Source organism: Giraffa tippelskirchi, chromosome 7 (assembly GCF_054371585.1).
Source record: "Giraffa tippelskirchi isolate mGirTip1 chromosome 7, T2T-mGirTip1v1.2.pri, whole genome shotgun sequence".
In the NCBI taxonomy this organism is placed as follows: domain Eukaryota; kingdom Metazoa; phylum Chordata; class Mammalia; order Artiodactyla; family Giraffidae; genus Giraffa; species Giraffa tippelskirchi.
This window is the reverse complement of record NC_137281.1, coordinates 100,371,603-100,395,057: the sequence shown is the minus strand read 5'-3', so window position 1 is coordinate 100,395,057 and position 23,455 is coordinate 100,371,603. Positions and strand designations below refer to the sequence as shown.

Below are 23,455 nucleotides of genomic sequence, written 5' to 3'. Positions count from 1 at the left end.
AGCTATCATCCATCTTATACCTGATAGTGTATATATGTTGATGTATATATTTCTCCATTCATCCTGAATGGAGTCCATTTTAAACTTGGATTATATTTCTGCTCTCCTCTTCACTACTGTACCCAGGCTCCAGTCATTCTTTTTTATTGTACTGTCTTATTAATTTTAATTTTTGTTGGCATTTAGTTGCTGTACAGTGTTGTTTTAGTTTCTGCTGTACAGTAAAGTGAATCAGCCATGGTGGTGGTTTAGTCTCTTGAGTCGTGTCCGACTCTTGCGACCCCATGGACTGTAGCCTGCCAGGCTCCTCTGTTCATGTGATTCTCTAGGCAGGAAGCAAGAATACTGGAGTGGGTTGCCATTTCCTTCTCCAGGGGATCTTCCCAACCCTGGAATGGAACCCAGGTCTCCTGCATTGCAGGCAGATTCTTTCCTAACTCGAATCACATATGTATACGTATATCCCCTACTTTTTGGATTTCCTTCCTAATTGCTCCAGTCATTTGGAAAAGACTCCCTATTCCTGTGCTTTCGTCTGGTTGTTGCCTTTTCCTTTCTTTGCCCAGCAGCATCCTGCTCATATGACAAGTCCCCTGTTCAGTGGCACTTCCTCTCAGAGGTCTTCTCTGACCCGCAGGCGGAATTAGTCACTTCCCCCTGGGTGCTCTCACCATCCCTTCTGGTTTCTCTGTCATGCAAGCTGCATGTCCCACTGGATGCAATGAGTTGTCTCTCTCCTCTGTTCATGTGGGAGCTCTGTGAGCTCTGCGCTCATGTCTTGGTTCCCTTTGAGCAGTGCCTGAAACATCTTAGGCTCTTAGTAAATGCTTGCTGTTAGAAGAATTACTGTTGTTGTTCGCCCTTCATTACGTGCCTTCTGGACATCAACCAGTCTGCCATGTTTGACGACTCAGAGAGATTCAGACCATCTCTGAATGAATGATAAAATGTGACAACCAAAAGGGTTTCTATGATAGATTGCTTCTTTTGTTAAATTAGACTCTATTAAAGTAGGCCAGATTTTAAAAGGACAGAAGTTTTACATAGTTACATAAATTAACATGAAAGAAAATTATAGTAGCTTTTTAAAAATTTTTATTTATTTTTTATTTGAAGGACAATTGCTGAAAATTGAAATAGCTTTTTAAAATGAGGCCAGCATTAAAACAGGAAAATATGTTATTTAATTCTGTTTTTTGGTAAGATGAAAGATATCAACATAATAACAACAGTAGCATTTCAACTGATGAAGGAATTACTAAGGCCTCAGTTTCCTCATTTCTGAGTTCCTTTCTAGTTTTGAACTTTTATTGTACTATTCATTTAGAGTATAAATAGCAAGTATAATATGAAAAGGCTTTTATCTGAAAGTAAATGACAAAATAAATTTATAGCAAGTTAATCACACCAAGAAACTATTCTTATAGATATATTCTTTGAAGTTAAATTTTTATATAATAATTATGCCATCTAGTGGTTTTTTTTTTTTTTTACTAATTTAAAATTATTTTTAATTGTGGCTAAAAAAAAGCACATAGCATAAAATCTATCACCTTAACCATTTTTAAGTGCACGGTTCAGTAGTATTATGTATATTTACATTGTCATGCAGATTTCAAAACCTTTTCCTCTTGTGAAACTAAAACTCTATACCTATTAAACAACAACCCATTTCCCCTCCCCCTGCCCTGGCACCATACTACTTTCTGTTCCTATGAATCTGACACACTCGTTACCTCCTGTGAGAAAATGGTTACACTGAGAATGCCATCCAGCTCCCTTCTCTGTGAACCATTGAGCATCACGTGGAGTTTTGCATCTTGTGATGATCTCAAGCAGAGATAGCATAGACCAGAAATGTGGATTTCTCTCTTTAGAATAATTTTCAGGAAAAAATAAAAAAAAGTTGCCCTCCTCTTGGCTTTCCTAAGAGGATGAAAGAAATTATGTCAGCTTGTTCTCTGACTGACTCGTTAGGGGAGCTGCCACTGGCCTTGGTTTGGCCTGGCTTCATGACTGATGAGAAAGGAGCCGCTGACTCTTTCACCCAGTCCTCTCAGGGAAACAGTAGGAATGGAGTCCGGTCACTCTGAGCAAAGCTAAGATGCATCCTTTTTGTGCAGGAGATTTCTCTTAGCGTCACTAAGACAAGCAATTTTTTTTTTTTTGTATATCACAGTATAGGATCCTGGCTTGGTATCTGACTAGTGGACCATTTGGAGATCCAAGTGCAGCTTAGAAATGAGAAGCTGAAACATCTGTAAACCTAAAACCTTAGAGAGAACCTCAACTCAACATGTTCTCTCTTGCACAGAGCACCAGCCTCCCTACATCATTGCAGTGTTGCCTCGATATGTGGAAATCCGAACATTTGAGCCGAGGCTTCTGGTCCAGAGCATTGAACTGCAAAGACCCCGTTTCATTACCTCGGGCGGGTAAGGAATTCCTTTCTTTACTGTAGCTGCCATCTTATTCCAAAACTTTAAAGTCATCTGGGTCATCATAAAGCTGGCCCTCTCTTGCTAATCCTCTTACCCCTGTCTCCAGATCAAACATTATCTATGTGGCCAGCAATCACTTTGTCTGGAGACTCATTCCAGTGCCCATGGCGACCCAAATCCAACAGCTTCTCCAGGACAAGCAGTTTGAATTGGCTCTGCAGCTCGCAGTAAGTCTTTGTTTCTGAGATTTGGGTATGAGTTTGCCTTCCTCGTCACTCTTCAAGGCAAGTGATTTTGGTTTAGATGTTCACGTTTTGCTTGGACTGGAGGAATAAGCCCAGAGCTGAAAGTCAAAGGGCTTGGATTCAGGATCAGACTCTGCCATAAAAGTATCTATGTAACTCTAAGTAATCTCACTCTGTCTGTCAAATGTAGAATGAATGCCAGTTATACTAATAGTATTTCATAGAATTAATAGGACAGTAAAATAGTTGAATAAATATGGTATGGCCTTGAAAAATTAAAGACAATGCAAACAGCAAAATAACAATCGTAACTGTCAAGGTTACAGTTTGGTTGAATGCAACAGCTCCAAAGCCTCTCAGAGTCCCTTTCACAAGTAGGCTCCTGGGCTTGGATAAGCAGGCCTTTTTTAGGTACTTTGAACTCACCTCAGGTTGCTGCCTTCAGCAGGGCCCCAGTCTTCAGACTCACTCTCCTTGAATGTTCACATGGGATGTTACTCACGCTCTTGGCTGAGTTGTGACCATGCTGTTGTTTCAGTGATGCTCTTATTGCCAATATGCTTCTTGAAGATTGACTTTCAGGTCTTGCCTTATACTTTTAAACATCCCTAGTGGTGATTATTGTCATCTCGAAAGAGTGGATTTGAATTTATGAAACAACTGAAAGTCATCCCGAGCCTCACTTAGTCATTAACACCAGACAGTGCTAATTTACTAAGAAAAGCGATTATTATGAAGGTAATAATAGTAGGAAAACTCAGTTTTTAGAGTATCTTATAAATTATTTCTGAAAGGGAAACAGTGATCATAAATTTTGGAATACAAATGATTATAATCATATGTGGTGGATAATTTTGAAGAGGAACTTTTATTTTAGGTGTATAAGTTCTAGACTGAAAACAAAAATCCAGTCTTAATTAGTTAGACACATTTACTATCCCACAGATTGTTTCTTTCTTGGGCCATTTAATTTTAGCATCTAACTGTTTTTTCCCCCCACTCATTTATTGCCCTAAATTATTTTTATTTTCATTTTTAAAATGAATACCCATAAACCCACCATCTAAACCCCCCCAAAATAACTTCTGTAACCAGTACATCCCTCCCCATCCCATCCCTCTGCCTATGCTCCAGACACAGCCATTATCCTAACTTTTGTGTTTTGTTGTTGTTCTATTGCTAAGTCGTGTCCAACTCTTTGAGACCTCATGAATTGCAGCATGCCAGGCTTCCCTGTCCTTTACCATCTCCCTGAGTTGGCTCAAATCCAGCCATCTCATCCTGTCGTCCCCTTCTTCTCTTGCCCTCAGTCTTTCCAAGCATCAGGGTCTTTTCCAATGAGTTGGCTCTTCGCATCAGGTGGCCAAAGTATTGTAGCTTCAGCTTCAGCACCAGTCCTTCCAATGAATATTCAGAGTTGATTTCCTTTAGGATTGACTGATCTCCTTGCTGTCCAAGGAACTCTCAAGAGTCTTTTCCAGCACCACAGTTCGAAAGCATCAATTCTTGGGTGCTCAACCTTCTTTATGGTCCAACTCTCACATCCATACATGACTAATGGAGAAGGGAATGGCAAACCACTTCAGTATTTTTGCCTTGAAAACCCCATGAACAGTATGAAAAGGCAAAAAGATATGACACTGAAAGATGAACCCCCCAGTTCAGTAGATGTCCAATATAGTGGAGAAATTGCTCCAGAAACAATGAAGAGGCTGAGCCAAAGTGGAAATGATGCCCAGTTGTGGTTAAATCTCTTGTTGAAAGTAAAGTCCAATCCTGTAAAGAACAGTATTGCATAGGAACCTGGAATGTTAGGTCCATAAATCAAAGTAAATTGGATGTGGTCAAACAGGAGATGGCAAGAGTGAACATCGACATTTTAGGAATCAGTGAACTAAAATGCACAGCAGTGTCAGTCGCTCAGTTGTGTCTGACAACGGGAATGGGCGAATTTAATTCAGATGACCATTATATCTACTACTGTGGGCAAGAATCTCTTAGAAGGAATGGAGTAGCCCTCATAGTCAACAAAAGAATCTGAAATACAGTACTTGATTGCAGTCTCAAAAATGACAGAATGATCTCAATTCATTTCCAAAGCAAACCATTCAACATCACAGTAATCCAAGTCTATGCCCCAACCGCTAATGCCAAAGAAGGTGAAGTTGAACGGTTCTGTGAAGACCTACAAGACCTAGAACTAACACCAAAAAAGATGTCCTTTTCATCATAGGAGACTGGAATGCAAAAGTAGGAAGTCAAGAGATACCTGGAGTAATGAGCAAGTTTGGTCTTGGAGTATAAAATGAAGCAGGGCAAAAGCTAACAGAGTTTTGCCAAGAGAATGCAAAATGGTCATAGCAAACATCCTCTTTCAACAACACAAGCGACGACATTACACACACATGGACATTACCAAATGGTCCATACCAAAATCAGATTGACTATATTCTTTGCAGCCAAAGATGGAGAAGCTCCATACAGTCAGCAAAAACAAGACCTGAAACTGACTGTGGCTCAGATCATCAGCTCCTTATTGCAAAATTCAGGCTCAAATTGAAGAAAGTAGGGAAAACCACTAGGCCATTTAGGTATGACCTAAATCAAATTCCTTATGATTATACAGTGGAGGTGATGAATAGATTTAAGGGACTAGATCTGGTAGACAGAGTGCCTGAAGAACTATGGACGGGGGTTCATAACATTGTACAGGAGGTGGTGACCAAAACCATTCCTAAGAAAAAGAAATGCAAGAAGGCAAAGTGGTTGTCTCAGGAAGCCTTACAAGTAGCTGAGAAAAGAAGAGAAGCAAAAGGCAAAGGATAAAGGGAAAGATATGCCCAAAAGAATGCAGAGTTCCAGAGAATAGCAAGGAGAGATAAAGTCTTCTTAAGTGAACCTTTGTGTGTATCATGCCCTTAAATTTTTTTGAATAGTATTTTACATACATTTGTGTGCTTGAGTATGTGTCTAGTTTTTGAGCTTCATGAAAAGGATATTATGTAGCACATGGCTTTTTTAGCATCTGTTTTTCTTAACAGGAGTGTCTTTTCAGTGTGCTTTCTGCTGCTGGTTGTCTGTTTCATCTTCGGTAGAGAAGAAAGTGGGTTTCCTTTTTTCCCTTCTCTTCTCTAGGCCTGTGCTTACTAGGTGTACTGCTCTATGACAAAAGAAGGTTGCTTGATATCATCTTGGCTCTTGAGGAACCTGTCTTTCATTTAAATTAATCAGAGGACATACACGAAACTTTCAGAGGGCAGTTATGTACTGGACTTTGATATTAGGCCAGAAAAAGAATCCTAAGCTTGGACTCTTTCAAGATAGGTCAGACCAGGAGCTTGAAACAGGGAGAGTTACAGAGCCTGGGAAAGTTAAGAGAACTGAAAACCAGTGTGGAAATGAGTATTTCCAGGACATTTGGAGCCCATTCTGACTGGCGTGGAGGGTATGGCTTGAATGTGTGGAAATAACCTAGATAAGGAGACTGTGCCAGACTTTGAGAGCCTTTTAAGCACTAAACAGGAGAGCTTAGCCCAAGCGCAGCCACATGCTGGTGATGGCCTGGATTAGGGTGACAGCAACAGAAGAGGAAAAGAAAGGAAGGGAAAACGTGGAGAGACATTTTGAAGGAAGAAGTTAAATGTGGTAAAGATTGGCTAAGAAGGATATAAGAGGGGGAAGGTTAAAGGAAGAAACAGAGATATTTGGCTTATACTGTGAACAGGACCTTTCCCAATCATGCCAGCTATGTTAAACATCTTCCATCCTTTGAGCATGCCATGTTCTCTTTCATTTTAGGGTCTTGCACACGTGCTGTCCTCTTGGCCTCAGATGTCCTCCCCTCCCCCCATCTGTCACCTGCCAACCTCACCCGGCCAGCTCCAGCTCATCCTTTGTGTCTCAGCTTACATGCCTCCTGGGAACCTTCCTGGACCCACTGTTCACACTGGGCTGAACTGAACACCCCACCCACGTGGTTCTATCATCACTCACTCTGCTTTGTTTTGATTTTTTTTCTTTAAACCCTAAACTTGATTCAGATTTCTCTAAGTTTTCCCATTAATTGTCCCTTTTTCGGTTCCAGGTTCAAATCCAGAAATCACAAAGTATTTAGCTGTCACACATTCTTAGTGTCCTCTGACCTGTGGCAATTTCTTAGTCTTCCCCTGTTTTTCATGACCCTGACGGTTTTCAGGAGTACTGGTCAGGTATTTTGTAGAAGTCCTATTGTGTTTTAATTGCGTAGTTACTTATGATTGGACTGTAAGGGCAAACTGTGAGGTCAGAGCCACGTGACCGCTTTGTACCCTCTGGCATATACATGTTCCAGGATATCGTCTGATACCTGGTAGATACTAAACAAATACTGGTTGAGTGAGTGAGCGCCTACCTATTCTACTCTTTTCAGGAAATGAAAGATGATTCCGACAGTGAAAAGCAGCAACAGATCCATCACATCAAGAACTTGTACGCCTTCAACCTCTTCTGCCAGAAGCGTTTCGATGAGTCCATGCAGGTCTTTGCTAAACTTGGCACAGGTAACAAAGGGGTATTGGCCTCAGGATGAGAAACTAAACTGAGGGAGGGGAAACTGGAAAGAATGGGGAGAAATGATATCAGACTTCCGAGAACGGGGAAAGTTAACCTTATCTAGATTGATCCTTGTACCTAACAGGATCCTGGGGGTGGCCATGTGACTGTATATTTACAGCCCTGATGTTATGACTCTGGTCTCATCCACATACACAGACTTCCAGTTTTCCAGGATGCTTTGCCCTTGCCATTAGAGGAAGGTAACAGAAAGTCATTGAAGACAACACACATGTGTTTTATCATCTAGTAATCAGATTATTGACTGCTGCTGCTGCTGCTGCTAAGTCGCTTCAGTCGTGTCCGACTCTGTGCGACCCCATGGACTGCAGCCTACCAGGCTCCTCCGTCCATGGGATTTTCCAGGCAGAAGTACTGGAGTGGGGTGCCATCGCCTTCTCCTTACTGACTGCAATTCTAGACAAAAGTCACTGACCTGAGCTTAGTAGGATATAACAGTAGGTTTGGTTTTTTTTTTGGCAACGCTGGGTCTTTGTTGTGGTGTGTGGGCTTCTAGTTGCAGCACACGGGCTTCTCTAGGGTTGCTTGAATGTCCTTGTGCAGAGTGACTGGCTTTTCCTGGAGTCGGTGATCCAAGAGACCTAGCCGGAAGCCTTAGTGCCTTTTACGGTGATCACTTCTCCCCATGTTCTGTTGATTTACAAGGGCTTTCCAAGTTAGGGCAAGGGAACACACAGCCCATCTCATGGTGGAGGAGTATCAACATTATGTAAAAGAAGCATGTCAGATTGGGTATATGTTGGTGTGTGCCATACTGCTTGTCATCCTTAAATCTGTTTCTCAAGATCAAAGGAATCTGATTGGCCAGGATTAGATTTTCCCCCTTATTTGTATTATTCTCTTGTCAGTTATTCATGTCTTTTACCCATTAGTCAAATGAAATCGTATGTTTTTTAAAACCAATCTGTGTGAATTAATTTTATATAATCGACCTATTAGCTTCTGCCATATATGCAACAATGTATTCCATAGCCTATTGCCTGGTGTTTTTGTCTTACTAATATTCCTTTACACACACACACATACATATATACACACACACTTTTTATTTTTTAAGTCGAGTGATCTTTTCAACTTCACTGTCTTACCAGGTTTTCCTTTTTCTTCTTTACTTTTAGTGAGTTAATGAATTTTCATTTTTAATTCTATATATGTCTTAGAATAGAGTCATGCAATCATTGTAATGTTTTAGTGTTCAAAATATATGTGTATAGCTTGAGTTTTTATGAACTTAAGAGTCATTTAAAAAAAAAGTCAATCTGGAACTTATTTTGCTGTAGTGATAGTCTCGTTTTAGTTTATCTTTAAATTGCTGTGCTTCTATCTGGGGAATCATGTTCACCTTCCGCGTAGATCCTACCCATGTGATGGGCCTGTACCCAGACCTGCTGCCCACAGACTACAGGAAGCAGCTGCAGTATCCTAACCCACTGCCTGTGCTGTCTGGGGCTGAGCTGGAGAAGGCTCACTTAGCTCTGATTGACTACCTGACACAGGTAGGTGTGATACCGAAGTATATGGAAAGTTCACCTGGGAGTTTCAGTACCTGTTTCTCTATGGCAGGGAAGGGGGAGGCTTCTGTAATGCCACAGATGTTCCATAAGTGAACACTGTGGAAGTCTGAGGGAGGCACATTTTTTCTGTTTCACCTCCTTGCTTAACAGTAGAATGCATATTTTGCTAAGTCACTTCAGTCCTTGCAGCCCCAAGGACTGTAGCCCGCCAGGGTCCTCTGTCCATGGAATTCTCCAGGCAGGAATACTGGAGTGGGTTGCCATTTCTTCCTCCACAGATCTTTCCAACCCAGGGATTGAACCCGTGTCTCTTGCGTCTCCTGCATTGGCTGTTGGATTATAACAATAGAATAGAGCTCTTTTTTGCCACATCCTGGTACCAGGAAGCATACTCAATTCCTGATTGATTCACGCTAAGCTCTTATAGGAACTAAAAAGAGAAAAGTTTAGTTGATTGAAAAGAATAAGTGTTTTAAAGAAACTTTGGGGGAACAATTATACTTTTGGGAAAAAAATACCTGCTCTACGCAGAAAACTTGGAAAACACAGGAAAGTATAAAATAAAAATAAAAAATCGCTTATTGCTCTACCACCCAGAGAAAAGTAACTAACATTTTAGTGTTGTCCTTCCAGAGTTTTATATGTACTTGTGAATAATTTTTGTTTATTTATTTATTGGATTTTTTTAATTGCAAATGGATATCAAGATATATAGTTTTATAGCTTACTTTTAAAGCATTTAGCCATATATTAGGAAAGTCCTTCCCTGTCATTAAATATTTTTCTATAATATGTTTTTTTAGAGGGAGTATTTGCTGCTGCTACTGCTGCTAAGTCGCTTCAGTCGTGTCCGACTCTGTGCGACCCCATAGACGGCAGCCCACCGGGCTCCGCCGTTCCTGGGATTCTCCAGGCAAGAAAACTGGAGTGGGTTGCCATTTCCTTCTCCAGTGCATGAAAGGGAAAAGTGAAAGTGAAGTCGCTCAGTCGTGTCCGACTCTTAGCGACCCCATGGACTGTGGCCTACCAGGCTCCCCCATCCATGGGATTTTCCAGGCAAGAGTACTGGAGTGGGGTGCCATTGCCTTCTCCGAGAGGGAGTATTTAGACTTAAATTATTTTCAGTTTACTGTTACAGGCAGATAAGTGAAATTTTCAGATCAGTACTAAAACTAATATCTCCATTGAAGTCTCTGAACCCTAAATTTCTGTGCTTAAGGCTATTATTTATTTCCTGTGCACCCATTCAGAGTCAGTTGTTGTTCAGTCGCTAAGTCATGTCCTACTCTTTGCGACCATGTGGACTGCAGCACGCCAGACTTCCCCGTCCTTCACTATCTCCTGGAATTTGCTCAAATTCATGTCCATTGAGTTAGTGATGCTTTCTAACCATGTCATCCTTTCTGACTCAGAGTCAGAGAACTTATTAAAATTTTTTCCCATAGGTGTTCTGCAGATTTGTAAGAGGTGTCCTGGAGAGGCATAAGTATTGCTAGGAAAATTGTAAGCCAGCTACCCACCACCTGCTTCTGGGTCAGTGGATGTCTCACAGGTCCACTCAGGCATCTGTCATCTTGGCACTTGCTTGACATTGGGCTCCATGGTTGGCTGGCAGCCTGCAAAGAGCACAGCAGCTTGCCTCTGTCTACACACTGCACAGTCCATGAGCCAAGTGAAAAAGGTTCCTAGGGCAGAAAGTGTCCCAAGCATGTGGCATCACAGAAGACCCTCAATTTCCAGTATCTTAGCTTTAGGACCCCAAGCACAGTCTTCCCTGACCTTCTCCGCTGAGTTTGGAATGTGTGGCAGTAACTGACACCAGCCTTGTGCCAGAAAGATGGTAGAACAAATAAGACCATGGGCATTCCAGACACAAAATAGTACAAACTGAATGATTCCATTTATATGCAGTTCTAGGAAGCGTGCATGCTCAGTTGCTAAGTCAGTCCGACTCTTTGCCACCCCATGGACTGTAGCTCACCAGGTTCCTCTGCTCATGGGATTTTCCAGGCAAGAATACTGGAGTGGGCCCTCCTTCAGGGGATCTTCCCAACCCATAGATCAAACCTGTGTCTCCTGCATTGGCAGGTGGATTCTTTACCACTGAGCCACCTGGAAAGCCTATTTGAAGTTCTATAATAGGGAAAGAGTAATCATTAGTGATAGAAATCAGAACAGTTGGGTAGGGAGTGGGTGAGATTCTTTGGGAGGAGCACAAGGGAACTTTCAAGGGTAATAGAAATGTTTTGTTCCTTGATTGGGGTGGTGGCTACATGCATGTATATATCTGTCAAAGTGCATCTGATAGTATACTTTTCAAGGGTACATTTTATTGTATGTAACTCATACCTTAATAAAGTGGATTAAAAATAAATAAAAGAACATGCCCTTTGGAATCCAACCCTAATTTGAAGTCGGCCTCTGTTACTAATGAGGTAGCTAACATCTGTGCCTTGGGTTCTTCACTTATAAAATGGGACTAATAATACCTGTATTTGTTTTAGATTTAAAATAGGATAAATCTATAAACTGCATGACACAGTGCCTGGTGTGTAGTAAATACTCAGTAAATCATCGTTACTGTATCTGGTGATTTGATAGGCAGCTATTTTGATCCATGATAAATGCCAGTGTGGGATCAGGGTGGATAGGTGTGAGCTGATTTGAAGGTAGTTGGAATTGCCTGGTAGCTCAGATGATAAAGGAAGTTTTAAGCCTGGCCTTGACCCTGCATTTTTGCCCTTGGCAGAAACGAAGCCAATTGGTAAAGAAGCTGAATGACTCTGATCACCAGTCTAGCACCTCCCCTCTCATGGAAGGGACTCCTACCATCAAATCCAAGAAAAAGCTGCTGCAGATCATTGATACCACCCTGCTCAAGTGCTACCTTCACGTGAGTTTTCCCAGCACTCAGCTCCCTGCTGTCCTCCCACTTCCCTAGCCCGGGGTCCCTGCCACTAGTAAGAGTGAAGTGTTTGATCTTAGGAACCACCTACTCTTGACCTGACGTCTGTGAGCTTCTTACAATTGAGGGGTTAAGACGAGATGTTGACCCAGAATCTTAGAGTGGGCTGGTCTTCGCTGCCAGGACTGGGGTTGGTGCTACAAGGTGAATAGGAACAGTTCCCCAAAGAAAATTTCCCCTTTCTTTACCCTCTTCCCCCTCCACACACATACACACACACACACACACACTCAAAAAATGTTGTGTGAAAGAGCATAAATGCTAGGAAAGCTCCTACCTGTAGTCCTGGAAAGGGTTGTTTGCTCTCTCTTGCTTGTGTAACATGCCTGGTGTTTCAGCCTGAAGCAGGCCTGCGCTGAGGGAGGATGGGCCTCCCCAGGAAGTAGTTCCTGCTGAAGTCCTGCTTCTCCTGCAGACGAACGTGGCCCTGGTGGCCCCCTTGCTGCGTCTGGAGAACAACCACTGCCACATCGAAGAGAGCGAGCACGTGCTGAAGAAGGCTCACAAGTACAGTGAGCTGATCATCCTGTACGAGAAGAAAGGGCTCCACGAGAAAGGTGATCGGGGCAGGGGTCACCTGTCATTAGAGGGTCTCTTGTATTTTGACGGGGGAAACCTACTGAGGTGTTTGTTACCGAATCACGTCCAGCTGCTCACCACTTGAAAATCAATACCCGAGAGAGAGGCACATGTTACAAAGGAAAGTTGCTTTTAATGAGAATGCTGGCAATCTGGGGTGATAGTGGACCCTGAGTCCCCCAAAAACCACATCTGAAGATTTTCAAAGCTCAGCCATGAAAGCTTTTTAAAAGGAAAAAGGGATGTAATCTTTTACTCATTGGGATAGGGAGTCAGAGTCCCCCGACCCCCCACTCTGTGTGAGCTTGTCGACTTCTTGTGATTTTTCTTTAGCTACTATCTTGTTGACAGGATTACTGAAGGGGAAGCTAGGGAGGAGATCTGGTCATCTGTTTTTACTTAGTCTTCATTTCTACTTCTTTGAAAGAAACAAGCTAGGCAAAGTACTGTGTGATCACAAGATTTGAAAGGTGGGCGAGGGCTGGAGATAAGTAAGCATATAGGTGCCTGGTTTAACATTAGTGACAAGACAAAGGGGCCTCCTGCAAAAACCTCTTTTCTGCTGAAAGCTGCTTGCAGTGTGATGACTCCAAGGAGATATGCCTTATGGAAGGGGCTCATGACCTTATTCTTGGGCTTCATGGCCAGCTCTGCAGGTGCTGGTGGACCAGTCCAAGAAAGCAAATTCCCCTCTGAAAGGCCATGAGCGGACAGTGCAGTACTTGCAACATCTGGGTGAGTCCACTCGTGGAAGGCGCAAGGGGAGGGGATTGTGTTCAAGTGAACCTGACCTCTCTCCCTTCCTGATTCTGGCTGGTCAGTCCCTTCCCCTCCCTCCCTGTGTTCACCCAGCTGGGTTCCTCTGGAGGTGAAAGTCCCCCCAGTGGTGGAACCACAACAGCCCTTTGGTGTGTAGGTCTGGTAGGTCCAAGTATCCCTGAGTAACCTTACAGAGCTAACTTTTCTGGATGATAAATCCTGGGCAACCTGGGCACCTGCCTTCCTGGTCCTATGGGCAGAGTGGATGGACTTCACCTGCTGACGAGTCTTCCTTTTCCCTCTAGGCACAGAAAATCTGCATTTAATTTTTTCCTACTCAGTGTGGGTGCTGAGAGACTTTCCAGAGGATGGCCTGAAGGTAGATCACGGAGTCCCTTGGATTTATTGGGTACCATGGTTGGTTCTGATTTTATTTTAGACAGTTGTGGGTGGAGGGGTAGGAAGGGTTTGTGCAGTTCTCTGGTGTTTCCAAGACTGGGACACATGGGACAGCAGTGGAGTGCAGTAGAAAGAGCCTGGTGCGGACGCCAGGAGACCTAGTCTGCCCCACACCGACTGGCCACAGATGCCCTTCCCGCCTCAGTGTCTGTCCATGTGACCCTACGCTTGTGTGCGTGTGTGTTTGGAAGGATTGCCATCAGGTGGTTCTGCTGCTGCTGGAACTCAGGTTTTATTCCAACAGATATTTACTGAGGACCTCCCAGAGGTGGAGTGTCTGCCTCGAGACCGAGTGCTGGGCTTCTTAGTGGAGAATTTTAAGGGTCTGGCTATTCCTTATCTGGTAAGATATTTTTTGATCTGAACTAAAAAGTTTCAATCAAACCCAGGATCTATGACTACAAGAGACAGTGATTAGCCAGTTCAGATTAGGGTTTGTGTCCCTTGGGGATTGGAAGGACTGTAAAGAGGAGAGTTCTTTTAGTCTCCTCTGAAGACAGCCCAATAGACCAAGCTCGAGATGGCACTTTTTGATGCTACCTTCTAAACCTAGGTGACATACAGAGAGATAAAAGAGAAGGAGAAAAATGTTGGAGAAAAACATATCAGAGCCACGTTTGTACAGCCAGACTTGACTGTGACCACAGGATGACCAAATCAGTCCTAAGTACCAAAATGCAAATATTTAACCTTAATTACATGGGCTGATTTGAATGATTATGAAACAATTAATAAAGGAGCTTAGATTGGAAATTGAGACCCTAATTTCTGATATTGCTGGGTTGCAGGAGTATTATCCCATGGTAATCTTAATTAGGGGACAATCTGGATGGGACCTTTTGGGTCTCAAAAATGTGAGGGAGCCTGGGTGAATGGGCTGGGCCGTGCCACGCCGCAGCACAGAGGGTACCAGGCAGACCTGTATCTCACCCCAGGAACACGTCATCCATGTTTGGGAGGAGACTGGCTCTCGGTTCCACAACTGCCTGATCCAGCTGTACTGCGAGAAGGTGCAAGGTCTGATGAAGGAGTATCTCCTGTCCTTCCCTGCAGGTACCGTTCTCAGCACATGGGGTGGCCCCAGGCCTTAGAGGTGAGCTGGGACCTGAGGGGGCCATGGGTGGAGTAGAGAAGCAGACTTTCTCTGCAGGGCCAGGTGGGCAGGAAGAGCCTCAGAGGCACCAAGGCAGCTAAGTGACCCCACAGGTGAGACTTGGGGGCTGGTATCTGGATCTGGGCATCTCTGAGCCTCCCTGGGCATCACCTATAGAGGAGGGGGAGTAGATCTGTATGCACAGTGACAACTGTGCTGATAAGGAACAGGTTTGTCTACCAGAGTGCTTCTCTAAGCAGCTTGGGGGGTTTTTTTCCTCAAGCTAATGTTTTGGGGCCATACAGAGACCATAAACTAAGAGAAGCCCAACTGGAAGGCATCATGGAGGCCCTTTCTAATCATGGTGGTGACATCATTGAACCCCATCCCCGTCATTTTTTCTTGATGACACCACACATTGCCGCCCAACAGCATCCTTTCATGTTGAGCATGGTTTCTCTTAAAGGCAAAGCTCCAGTCCCTGCTGGTGAGGAGGAAGGAGAGCTAGGAGAATACCGACGGAAGCTCCTTATGTTCTTGGAAATTTCCAGCTACTATGACCCAGGCCGGCTCATCTGTGATTTTCCTTTTGATGGTGGGTGTCTGGCTTAGGTCCTGAGCCACTTTAGCAGCAGATAATGCAAAAATGGATCCTTCCCTTATACCAGTTCCCCAGCCCTCCCAAAAGTTGGGCCTGGGAAAAACCGTGTGTTTCAGGCCTGTGCTCCTATTCTGTCCCCTCTGAAGACTCACTTTTTAACTATGATTAAGAGAAGTCTCTTTTGGGTGTGAACCACATGCTAATTGTTAGCCAGGTTGAAACCTGTGTGTTGCTTCAGCACATGTTCTTGGCCAAGTTCCTTGTTTAACAATTTCTGTAATCTGGAATAATTTGTCTGAAAAAGACGTATGTCTGGCTGGTGTGTAAGCTCCATGAGAGCAGAGACCAGGTGTCTGCTTCCCTTAGCTGAAGCGCCTGGCACATTGTAAGTGCTTATTATACATTTAGCTGATGATCAAATATTGTTCTCTCACTTATAAATGATCACAGAAAAAGATGACATAAAATACCACCTAAAATAGTCCCTTCCCTCCTCCCTTTTAAAAATTTTAGTAATTTTCTCCTGGAAAAAAAATTGCAAGTAATAAAAATATTTTTTCCCAATAGCCATTCCTCTAATAGCTTAGCCCCTGGCCTTGGGCTTGCTTGGTCATGGTGATGGTTTCTTACACTCTGTTTCCCCCACAGGCCTCTTGGAAGAGCGTGCTCTCCTGCTGGGACGCATGGGGAAACATGAACAAGCTCTCTTCATCTACGTCCACATCCTGAAAGACACGAGGATGGCTGAAGAGTACGTTGGCCCTGCTGTCCCACCTCCCAAGAGTCTAAAAGAGGCCCTGCAGAGAGATGAGAGGCTGAGAAAGCCACCCCTGCACTTACAGCTGAAGCGAGGTCACCTAGTGTGCTGGCCCCCGATTGTGCTGTCATTAGGCTGCTCACTCAGGCAGCATCCATGCCCTCTCTCTACACGTGACCTTGTCTGATCACTCTCTCCCTTACAGGTACTGCCACAAGCATTATGACCAAAACAAAGATGGCAACAAAGATGTAAGTAGTTGGCCCCAGAGAGCACATACGCATTGCACTGCCCCTCTTAGCATAGCTAGCGCCCTCTGGTTTGGACCACAGGTAACACTGGCAGGAATTGCTGACATAAGACAGGGCATGGGTTAGGGCACTGATTGATTTTGCGCACACGTGCTGAGAGAGCGGCAAGGTGACCGCATTCTTGGTTTGCTTGGGGTGGTTCTGGCTTAGTCTGTTGTCATCCGTGTGATTATTTGTAGTGCCTCTGCCGCTTTACTCTTAAAACAGTCTCAACTTGTACAATAAATTTCCTGGTCAGCCTGTTGAGAAGGAACATCTGATGGTTCTTACAATGTGCCCGTGTGTGCTCTGCATAAATTCCGTGTGGATCTGTCAATGTGTAGAGAGATTTTTGATGGCCATTGGTGGCAGTCGTGGGGGGGTGGGGTTTGCTACCCAAATCTAGGAGGTAGAGGCCAGAGTTGCTGCTTATCGATGCACAGCACAGCCAAGAATGTTGAGTGAGAGACTGAGAAACACTGTGGTGCGGGTCCAGTAGGAGATGCAGCGTCTCGTCTTGGGCTCATCCTCATCGGCTTATACGTGGCAAGGTCTCAGCCTTCAAAGGCAAAGGAAATGAGGGGTCTCTTGGAGTCAATATTTTATTTCTAATTATTTGACTGCAACGGGTCTTAGTTGCTGCATTTGGGATCTTTGATCTTCACCGCAGCATGCAGGATCTTTTGTTGTGGCTTATGAACTCTTAGTTGCAGCATGTGTGATCTAGTTCCCTGACCAGGGATCAAACTTGGGCCCTCTGCATTGGGAGTGTGGCGTCTTAGCCACTGGACCACCTGGGAAGTCCCACACAATCTTAATTTTTGACATCTTCAGTCAGCGAGCGGACTTTACAAAATTTATTAAAAGGTGAAAAATGCTGTGTTTTAAAGTTCCTCCAGACCAACCCTCTCGCCTTTAGGTGTGGTCACGCTGAGGGTTCGGGGAGGGTTGCTGCCGGCCTGACGCGTGCGTGGCTTGTGTATGAGACAGGTGTATCTGTCCCTGCTCCGGATGTACCTGTCGCCCCCCAGCGTGCACTGCCTGGGGCCGATCAAGCTGGAACTGCTGGAGCCACAAGCTAACCTCCAGGCCGCCCTGCAGGTCCTGGAGCTACACCACAGCAAGCTGGACACCACCAAGGTCAGCAGCTCTCCTCGTGGAGACAGAGGGCTAATGTGGGGAGCGTGGAACCACAGGAGGGGCTGGCAGGCGGGATGGGGGTTTGAGGGCTCCGTGACGTCAGGCGTCTCCTCAGTCTCACTCCTGTCCCACCTCTCCCTGTTCCCGTCTCTCTTCCCGTCCCCAGGCCATCAACCTGCTGCCTGCGAACACTCAGATTAACGACATACGCATCTTTCTGGAAAAGGTCTTAGAAGAGAATGCACAGAAGAAACGGTTCAACCAAGTGCTCAAGAACCTTCTCCATGCAGAGTTCCTGAGGGTATGAGCCTTCCAGATGCGAGTGAAGGCTTGTACTTTTCAGTGTGAGGCCATTACCACATCCCCTGAGACAGAGGCAGAGCTTGGTGCTTTTTAACTCTGTGGCTCAAACTGATCGGTAACCAGCTGGGCATGTAGCTATGGGTGTTTCAGTTAGGGAGCCCCTGCGGGCTGGGAGGTGAGATAGTGCCGGCCCCTCCTCCTGTCCTGCCTGCCAGACAGTGGGACCTCCCCCCCAAATCTCTCTGCTCCCAGGTCCAGGAAGAGCGCATTCTACACCAGCAGGTGAAGTGCATCATCACAGAGGAGAAGGTGTGCATGGTGTGTAAGAAGAAGATTGGGAACAGGTGAGTGAGCCTCATCCGTAGCTTGCTCGGGGTAGATTTCATCCCCTTAACCCAAGAGGAAAGAGCAGCTGAGGGCTGGGCCGCTTTTAGTGCTTGAGCCTCCAGAGGGCAGGCCATGTTTTCTGGTGTGTCTGTGGGGTGGGGGTGCTTTGAGAATTTAAAGGCCTGAAGTGTGTAGCATGGGGCTCTTGACTTTTTGCTCATAAAGCCCTTTCCCTCTGGCTGCTTAACATTGACATGTACCATGGTGTGTTTAAGAGCTGTATGTGGGCAGGAGGTCCTTAGCTTTTAAGGATACACCTGTGAAAGAAGAAAAAGGTCTTTCAACCTGCTGCCTCATAACCTGAGTAAAATCCTGAAGCAGCATCATTCTGTTTTAAGGCATATACTCTAGTTAGTGCCCCTTCCTCCAAGGAAGAGTGATTTGTCCTTTTACTTCTATGGCTGGAAGAATGCTTCCCTACAGAAAGACCCACGGCCCTTTGTTAGAGTTAGCCCAAAATTTGTTCTAATGGGCAGTTGGCACTCACTAAACCGCTGCTGAGCCAGCCTGGTGCATTGCCCTGTCTGGCTGTGTATTACACACTGGTGACAGTAGGAAATATCCCCTGCTATTAGAGTATCATACCAAGTAGAGTAAGTCAGAAAGAGAAAGACAAGTACCACTTAAATGTGGGATCTAAAATCTGGCACAAATGAACTTATCTACAAGACAGAAGTAGACCTACAGACATAGAGATCAGACTTGTGGTTACCAGAGGGTGGTGGGGGAGGGAGTGAGATGGACTGGGAGTTTAGGGTTGGTAAATGCAAACTATTGTATTTAGAATGGATAAACAAGGTCCTAGTGTATGGCACAGTGAGCTATATCCAATTTCCTAGCATAAACCATAATGGAAGAGAATATAAAAGAAGGTGTGTATGTGCATAGCTCAGTCACTTTGCTATACAGCAGAGATTGGTATATTATAAATCAACTATCTTTCAGTTTAATTTAATAAATTAAAAAAAAAATTACCCATGCAATTGAATGGCGTGGACCTCATCCTCTGTTTGGATATGTGACCGAGATGGTGGCCACACTGCTCTTTATGGTTAGAGTAGGTGGCTTCTGGGGTGGCTCCTGGTAAGGTGCCTTTTCCAGTAAGAACTTGTATTCTCTTAGAGGCAGTCCTCACTCCCAGGTCATTTTCCTTCCCTGCAGTGCATTTGCAAGATACCCCAATGGGGTGGTCGTGCATTACTTCTGCTCCAAAGAGGTCAACCCGGCTGACACCTGAGCCCAGCAGGCCGAGGACTGAGCAGCGGACAGCTCGGCTACCCCAGAGGGGAGAGCCCCGGCCTTGGGAATCGGGACTGCTGCCACCACCGGCTGTCTCCCCGTTTGAACACCGGCTACCTTGAGCCCTGGAACATTTCTGAATTATTCAGACTCGTGTTCTGACGTTGCCAGATTTTGGATAGAAAAAGAAATTAGTTACACCTTTTATACCATTATGTTGCAGGCAGTTTTGGAGATTGGATACCTGCTTGGACAGGAAGAGACAGGGCACCATCCTGCCTTTCTTTCCAGTCACTCAAATATGGAAACTATCTCAAGTGTCTGTAACCCTCCTGGAGGTTGTTTATTCAGTTTTCTATTAGGATGCACGTAGGACTTCACAGGAGCCTTCAGCTCGGCTCCCTGGAGTCCCTTGAGCAGAGAAGCCTCAGAGCCCCTCTGACTGCAGAGGCCAGACGGGTCCACCTTCTAGGTAACGCTGGTCACTTCGTAGTTGCTGACCCTGCATCCCCTCACCAGTGTCCCCAATCAGCTCTTGATTTTTCAGTCTCCTTCTCTTTCTATTTATTTTCTTCCTTTATCTCTCTCCTCACTGCTCCACCCAGGGTTTCTCTCCCATTTTCCTGACACCAGGAATTTTGAACAACGTAAAATGAGAAGTAAGAGGAAGTCCTGATTTCTAGGAATACATTGATAACTGACTGTCAGGTGTGCTGTAAATAGAACCTCCTTGGACTGTACACTCCATGCCCAGAAGCTTAGAAGAGCATCATTCTCAGGGCCGTGTGTGACGGTAGCTCTCAGGGTGGGCTGCCCTGGGTATGTGACCTCTTGGCAGATGTCTGCAGAGGCTCCTGCTCCAGGTTCATCCTCCAGCCCCCTTAGGGCAGGTTGGTTTAGGCTTGCTGAGCAGAGTGCTTCGTGCTTTGGGCACCTTTCTCTTTCCAGCCCGTGTCGTCCACCCACTTTGGCCTGGCCATTGTTCTCCAGCTTTGTTTTGCAAGGGCTGGAGGATTGCTCTGGGACATGGACGGTAGGGGGATCCCTGCTGCACACGGGAAATGGTCAGATCAGAAACTGACAGTGACGATGTTGGGTGTGCTTGTGCGGGGCTCGGGGACGGCCAAGAATGCTGCTGGAGCACAGGAGCTTGTGACAAAACTCCACCAAACTTGGGGGAGCCTTTGTTCAGGGGAGACCCCGCCTCCCATAGGGCCCCAGAGCCCACAGGCGGAGTCCCCAGCACTGCAGGCTGAAGAGACACAGGGAGAGCACCCTGTATCCTGTCCTCCCTGGGGGCTTACAGACTCACCGTGACCCCAGAGTCTTAACAGCTTTGAGGGTAGGTGACAGTGCCCGATACATTGCTCTAGTGGCCTGTCCTTGACATGTTAAGATCCTTTTTAAACTGCAGCATCGTGCTGTTTGGGGCCTGTGTTGTAGCCTAACTTGCTAGTGGTATAGACGAGGCTCCTCCCAGGCACACCCTCCCCGGAGGGTCTGAAGGGACAAGAGTAAGAGCCATCAACGTTGTTCACAGAGATGGGGGACCTTGCTCAGGTTTGGGAGGCCGAACAGCGCATCACAAGATCCACATCCCACTGGCCATGCCCCTGCTAAGAAGCAGGGCCACCCTGGGCCCCATTTGCACCAGTTCTGAGCACCAGGCTGAGTTTCCTCTGGAGCAGCAGCTGAAACTGGCCCCAGCCCACACGCCCTGCCTTCCTGGCCTCCATATGTGCACCTCCAGTTCCCACCACCTGTGTGGCACACGTGTTTGAAGCAATAGAATAAAAAATGTGTGTTTCCTTCCCTGCTGGAATATATAAACGACCCCGTTTTCCCGAACTCCATTGTCCTGCCTTAGACACTCTGCCCTCCACGGAGGTGTGGCGAAGGCTGGAGATGAACGCACTATGGTGAGGACTGGCAAAGCACTCATAATAAACATCATGAAGTAAGAAACCAAGCCTGTCTGGGTCTCTTTTTTTTTTTCTCCCCCCTTTCCTGTGGGATTTGATGAAAATAACAAGATGCCAATTTAAGAATCAAGATCTTGGTGGTCCATTAGTTAAGAACCCTCCTGCCAATGCAGGGAACGTGGGTTTGATTTCTGCTCCAGGAAGATCCTACGTGCTGTGGAGCATGAAACTAAGCCCATGTGCCAAAACTGCTGAGGCCACGCGCTGCAACTACTGAAGCCTGAGCGTCGCAACAAGAGAAGCCCAAACACCACAACTAGACAGTAGCAGTGAAGACCCAGTGCAGCCATAAATAAATAATTTTTTAAATTAAAAAAAAAACTATAGCTTAAATTATTTTAAAAAGAAAAGACTAATTCAATTAGTGACTAAGGAAAAAAAAAATCAGTATAACACTGTCTTGATCTGTGTTGTCCAGTTCAGCTGTTGTGTGGCTGCTGTACTGACAGCACACATGGAGAACATCGCATCACAAAGTGTCAGTAGACGCACTGCAGCTCTAGCTGATGCAAACTGTTTCCCCTTCACTTCACATGTTAGGGCTTCGCACCTCTTCCTGCAGCTGAGAATGACTGGGAGGCGCATGGTGGGTGTGGAATTGGTGGGAGTAAGGGACTGAGGGATGTTTGAGAAGTGTAGGTCCACTTTGGCCAGCTCCAAAACAGCGGTCTGGTCTTTCTGTGTCCTTCTCAACAGCCATCTCTGGCCATCCTGAGTTCTCTCTGAAAATGAAAAACATCTGGGACTAAGAGGTTTGACTTGCTTGAGGCATGGGTCCGATGGCTTCCAGGAGAGGGCGTGGTACAGCCTAGAAAAATCTGTCAGGAGCCCTGGGTGCCCGGCCTGGCTGACTCTGCCCCCAGCTAGCTCCATGCCCTCTGCCCCCTTCGGTCTCCCCTGCTACATACAGATCACCAAGAGGGTGGGACACCATTTCTAAGATTCCAGCATAGGTTCTTGACCTCATGCTCCAAACTGAGCAAAAACAGGCACTCCCCTTTGGGACCTGGCCAACAGCAGTTCTGGGAGTTTCTGGTCTGCACTTGCCTGTGGGTCTCATTTTGGAGTTGAATCACTTCATTTGGAATGTCATTTTTTCAGTCTCCAACTTGGGCCATGGGAAAGAGAGTGGAGATGACTGGGTCTTGGTTGAGGAAAAGAAATGTATCTCCCAACAACTCACTGCCTAGAGATCCTTTCTTCCAGAAACGGTGCCTATCTTGGATACCTCGGTGGTTGTGGTCCATGGAAAGGGGGACATCACACACCATCTGCCGCCTCAGGCTCACGATGGTCAGAGGGGACTCTGAAGCCTTTATCTCCAGTAGCTTAAGGACAAGCGGACCGGTTCTGGCCTGCCCTTATCCACACCACCTGGCCATATGCCTACTTCTGTCCCTGGACCATCCAGGCATTTCCACTGATTCAGGAACGGCACCTGGGCAGAAGCCACAGGGTGTCAGGAGTCTGAATTTCTTCAGGATGTTGTTGGGCCCTCCTCACCTTTGGACCAGGGCCTAGTGCAGCGCTCCCTCAGGGTTTGAAGAACAAGTGAGGGAGACCTTGAGAGATTAGAAATACCTTTGAGTTCAGATGAAACACTGGACACTAGAGATTTCCAAGTTTCTGCTTAAGAGGTATGGGGAAGGTGGGACTTGAAAGGTGTTGGTTTTAGGATTTTCTGGTAGCTTGGGGGAGACCAGGCCCCTAATGCAGCACTTTCTGGCTGCTCTTCCTTGGACCACCTGTGTTGGCATCACCTCAAAGGCTTGTTGGAAATACAAACACCTGGGTTCTATCCATACCCACTAAATCAAATCATCTGGGGCTAGGGCTCAGGATCTCTTTTCCATAAGCAGCCCCCTGATAACCAGGGGCTGGGACTGGGAACCAGAGTGCCCATTCTGCATCCTCTTAGAAAGGGTCTGAAGTCCCTCCTGACAGAGGAAACTGGGCTCCAGACACTTCCTGGAGCAAGTCAAACCCCACCTCCAGCCCCAGCTGAGAGTGCTCAGTGGAGCGCCCAGCTCCACCCTCCCCACCCCAGCTACCTGTCAGACCTGAGCCAGCAGTCAGTGTGGCCAGAGTGC

At 45.7% G+C, this 23,455-nt stretch overlaps 1 protein-coding gene and 1 long non-coding RNA gene across 6 annotated transcripts in view; one reads left to right on the top strand and one right to left on the bottom strand.

Moving 5' to 3' along the window:
* VPS39 (VPS39 subunit of HOPS complex) overlaps positions 1 to 21,352 on the top strand; it is a 46,390-nt gene extending 25,038 nt beyond the window's left edge. For 4 of the 5 annotated variants that reach the window (XM_081507796.1, XM_081507797.1, XM_081507798.1 and 1 more), the window contains 17 exons: positions 2,315 to 2,435; positions 2,548 to 2,668; positions 7,095 to 7,224; positions 8,651 to 8,793; positions 11,561 to 11,704; positions 12,192 to 12,333; positions 13,004 to 13,090; positions 13,420 to 13,493; positions 13,818 to 13,916; positions 14,509 to 14,626; positions 15,133 to 15,261; positions 15,916 to 16,018; positions 16,230 to 16,275; positions 17,305 to 17,454; positions 17,621 to 17,755; positions 18,010 to 18,101; positions 19,306 to 21,352. In XM_081507796.1, the coding sequence (XP_081363922.1) occupies positions 2,315 to 2,435; positions 2,548 to 2,668; positions 7,095 to 7,224; positions 8,651 to 8,793; positions 11,561 to 11,704; positions 12,192 to 12,333; positions 13,004 to 13,090; positions 13,420 to 13,493; positions 13,818 to 13,916; positions 14,509 to 14,626; positions 15,133 to 15,261; positions 15,916 to 16,018; positions 16,230 to 16,275; positions 17,305 to 17,454; positions 17,621 to 17,755; positions 18,010 to 18,101; positions 19,306 to 19,381 (1,910 nt within the window). In that variant the 3' untranslated portion in view covers positions 19,382 to 21,352. Of the gene's footprint in view, positions 1 to 2,314; positions 2,436 to 2,547; positions 2,669 to 7,094; positions 7,225 to 8,650; positions 8,794 to 11,560; positions 11,705 to 12,191; positions 12,334 to 13,003; positions 13,091 to 13,419; positions 13,494 to 13,817; positions 13,917 to 14,508; positions 14,627 to 15,132; positions 15,262 to 15,915; positions 16,019 to 16,229; positions 16,357 to 17,304; positions 17,455 to 17,620; positions 17,756 to 18,009; positions 18,102 to 19,305 lie in introns of all 5 variants that reach the window. The other variant, XM_081507795.1, reaches the window with a different exon arrangement.
* Positions 1,509 to 6,611, bottom strand: LOC145512976 (uncharacterized). The gene is made up of 2 exons (XR_014058972.1): positions 3,113 to 6,611; positions 1,509 to 2,784 (listed from the first exon to the last, which is right to left on the bottom strand). It is a non-coding gene; the product is annotated as an uncharacterized LOC145512976 (long non-coding RNA).
* Positions 21,353 to 23,455: the final 2,103 nt, after the last annotated feature.